The following is a 3,756-nucleotide window of genomic DNA, read 5'->3' as shown; positions in this document are numbered from 1 at the left end:
AAAAAAAAAAAATAGCCAGGCTTGGTAGCAAGTGCCTGTAGTCCCAGCTACTTGGGAGGCTGAGGCAGGAGAATGGCGTGAACCCCAGGAAGTGGAGCTTGCAGTGAGCCAAGATCACACCACTGCACTTCAGCCTGGGCAACAGAGCAAGACTCTGTCTCAAAAAAAAAAAAAAAGAAAAAAAAAATGAGGGGGCTGGGCGCGGTGGCTCACGCCTGTAATCCCAGCACTTTAGGAGGCCGAGGCGGGCAGATCACAAGGTCAGGAGACTGAGACCATCCTGCCTAACACAGTGAAACCCCATCTCTACTAAAAAAATACAAAAAATTAGCTGGTCATGGTGGTAGGCGCCTGTGGTCCCAGCTACTCGGGAGGCTGAGGCAGGAGAATGGCGTGAATCCAGGAGACGGAGCTTGCAGTGAGCCAAGATGGTACCACTACACTCCAGCCTGGGTGACAGAACAAGATTCCATCTCAAAAAAAAAAAAAAAAAAAAAAGAGGGACTGGATCTCTTCCGGTTCTAAATTTCACAAAGTAATATGGAGTCCTCACAGCACCAATTGCTGGAACAACTAAAGGGAACAATATATCAGAAAAAGATGGGATAAAACGGTCAGCTATAAATTCATATTGTTAAACAATTTACATGTTCAGACCATTATGTACTAAATTGGCTCTATAAAACTTGACTGCTATAAAGAAGCAATATTAAAAACCTTACCCTATGTAGGATCCAATGTTGATGTAAATATTCTAATCCTTGAAGAGTCATCAACATGTAGGCTTTGATGTGTGATGGTGTCAGCACAAGACTATTATCCTTTATTATAACCTGTAAAGCAAGTATACAATATACAGGTACCCTTTATTATTTCAAATAAACTCTACCACATAAAACAATTTATAGACTTAAAATATAAGTATCAATACAGGAGACTCTCAAGAGAGGTTATCCAAGTTTCCTCAGGAAGCACTGTCAGAATCTCCAGAGTTACATGGGTAGGGAGAGCATTTCTGTTTTGGAAAGAAAGTAGTACTTTGTCCTCTACTGCTTTCGCATGAAAGTAGCAAACACCTGTTGTTTTTGCTTGTGTCTTCTAAATGCTTCTAACAATAGCATTTAGTGTTCCTTTGGGAAGCCATCTCTTCTCAGCTTAGTCCACATGATTAAGGTAGGACTGAGCCAACCTAAGGCCTCCAGAAGTAGGCATATGACCCAGGCATCCCCATTATTACACTGCAGTCTCCTGGCCAAGTGACTGGTTCAAGGATACAAGACAAGTGTGCTAGAATCAAAGAAAAGAAAGCACTTTCATTCCTCTGGTATTATTAAACTCTACAAACATATACCTAGAATTATCTGGAACACCATATTGAGAACTGTACACATGAAGAAGGCAACAGAGAAGAAAACAGAGCTGAGTTAAAGTGTAAGACTGAGTTTTGATGGCATTATTTGTGAGCTGTGCCTAATGTCAGTTTATTTCTAGATTTATCAGTTAGGAACTAAAAGTTCCCCTTTTCTTTTTTTAAAATCAGATTTAAGGTAAAGCATACCCCTTTTAGTGTATAGTTCCATGAGTTTTGACAAATGCATCTAGTCATGTAACCACCACTATAATCAAAGCATAGTTCCATAACCTCCCAAAATTCCGAGGCCCCTCTGTACTTACTCCTTTCCTTTACCCCAAAGTTCCCATAACCGCTGATCTGGTTTCTGGTTCCTTTTGTTTTGCCTTTTCCAGAATATCATATAAATGAAATGATTCAATACATAGTCTTTTTAGCCTGGCTTCTTTCACTTAGCATAATGCATTTCAGATTCATCTATGTTGTTGCAGTTATCAATAGTTTGTTTCTATACCTGAGTAGTATTTCAGTTTGTTTATACAGTCAGAATGAGGGATGTCTGGATTGTTCCAGTTTTGACAATTATTAATAAAGCCCAACATCTGTGTACCAACTGAATTCTGGCTTTTTTTTTTTTTTTTGAGATGGGAGTCTCACTCTGTCACCCAGGATGGAGTGCAGTGGCACAATCTCGGCTCACTGCAACCTCCACCTCCCAGGTTCAATTGATTCTCCTGCCTCAGCCTCCCAAGTAGCTGGGATTACAGGCACCCACCACCATGCCCAGCTAATTTTTTTTTTTGTATTTTTAGTAGAGATGGGGTTTTGCTATGCTGGACGGGTTGGTCTCAAACTCTTGACCTCTGGCGATCTGCCTGCCTCAGCCTCCCAAAGTGCTGGGATTATAGGTGTGAGCCACTGTGCCCGGCCTTTCTTTTAGATAAATACCTAGCAGAGGTATTGCTAGATCACAAGATTATTGATTAGTATTATCAATCACAATATTAGTGATGCTATTATAGATCACGATACTAGTGGTATTGATGCTGGAAGGATCTATCACAATAGGCTATGGACTCAATCACCACCAGTCTGAGCATTTAGCGTGTTCCTATTACTTTCTGATAATGTGTTGTGTGAAATCTTTTTTTGCTTTAATTTGGCTGGTGTGTATTTAATTGTATAAGAAATTGCCAAGCTGTTTCCAAAGTGGCTTTATCATTTCACTGCTTTCTCACCAGCAGTGTATAAGAATTCCAGCTGTTGGGGCTGGGCATGGTGGCTCACGCCTGTAATCCCAGCACTTTGGGAGGCTGAGGCAGGTGGATCATGAGGTCAGGAGTTCAAGATCAGCCTGGCCAATATGGTGAAACTCCCTATCTACTAAAAACACAAAAATTATCCAGGCATGGTGGCAGGCACCTATAATCCCATCTACTTGGGAGGCTGAGGCAGAAGAATCGCTTGAACCTGGGAGGTGGAGATGGCAGTGAGCCGAGATGGTGCCACAGCAACAGAGTGAGACTCCGTCCCCCAAAAAAGAAAGAAAGAAAAAAAAAGGAATTCCAGCTGTTCCAGTCATGCAAGGTGGCTCACGCCTGTAATCCCAGCACTTTGGGAGGCTAAGGCAGGCAGATCACCTGAGGTCAGGAGTTCAAGACCAGCCTGGTCAACATGGCGAAACCCTGTCTCTATTAATACAAAAATTATCCAGGCATGGTGGCAGGCACCTGTAACCCCAGCTACTCGAGAGGCTGAGGCAGCTGAATTGCTTGAACCTGGGAGGCAGAGGTTGCAGTGAGTTGAGATCACGCCACTGCACTCCAGCCTGGGTAACAGAGCGAAACTCTGTCTCAAAAACAAAAAACAAAAAACAAAACAAACTTGGCTTTCAAATGAATGACATTACTCTGGTTACATGGAAATAAGCTTCTTTACTTTTTAATATAATTTTAAAAATAGAGACAGGATCTCACTATGTGGTCCAGGCTGGTCTTGAACTCCTGGGCTTAAGCAATCCTCTTGCCTTGGCCTCTCAAAGTGCTCAGAGTACAGGCGTGAGTCACTGCACCTGTCCGGAAATAAACTTGAAATTCTTATACGTTGGCTGGGCATGGTGACTCATGCCTGTAATCCTAGCACTTTGGGAGGCTGAGGAGGGTGGTCACTTGAGGTCAGGAGTTCAAGACTAGCCTGGCCAACATGGTGAAACCCCGTCTCTACTTAAAATATAAAAATTAGCCAGGCATGCTGGCACCTGTAATCCCAGCTACTTGGGAGGCTGAAGTGAGAGAATCACTTGAACCCAGGAGGGGAAGGCTGCAGCGAGCTGAGATCATGCCATTGCACTCCAGGATGGAGTGAGACTCCATCTCAAAAAAAAAAAAAAAAAAAAAAAAAAAAAT

The 3,756-nt window shown here is 42.6% G+C and overlaps 1 protein-coding gene across 1 annotated transcript in view; it reads right to left on the bottom strand.

Moving 5' to 3' along the window:
* The window catches only part of CDK7 (cyclin dependent kinase 7), a 50,655-nt gene that overhangs the window by 25,118 nt on the left and 21,781 nt on the right, over nt 1–3,756 (bottom strand). The window contains exon 6 of the mRNA XM_017890614.1: nt 723–833. Coding sequence (XP_017746103.1) covers nt 723–833 — 111 coding nt within the window. The remainder of the gene's footprint in view (nt 1–722; nt 834–3,756) is intronic.

This window comes from Rhinopithecus bieti, unplaced genomic scaffold, assembly GCF_001698545.2.
Source record: "Rhinopithecus bieti isolate Rb0 unplaced genomic scaffold, ASM169854v2 scaffold_18354, whole genome shotgun sequence".
Lineage (NCBI taxonomy): Eukaryota > Metazoa > Chordata > Mammalia > Primates > Cercopithecidae > Rhinopithecus > Rhinopithecus bieti.
This window is presented reverse-complemented; position numbering and strand designations above follow the sequence as displayed.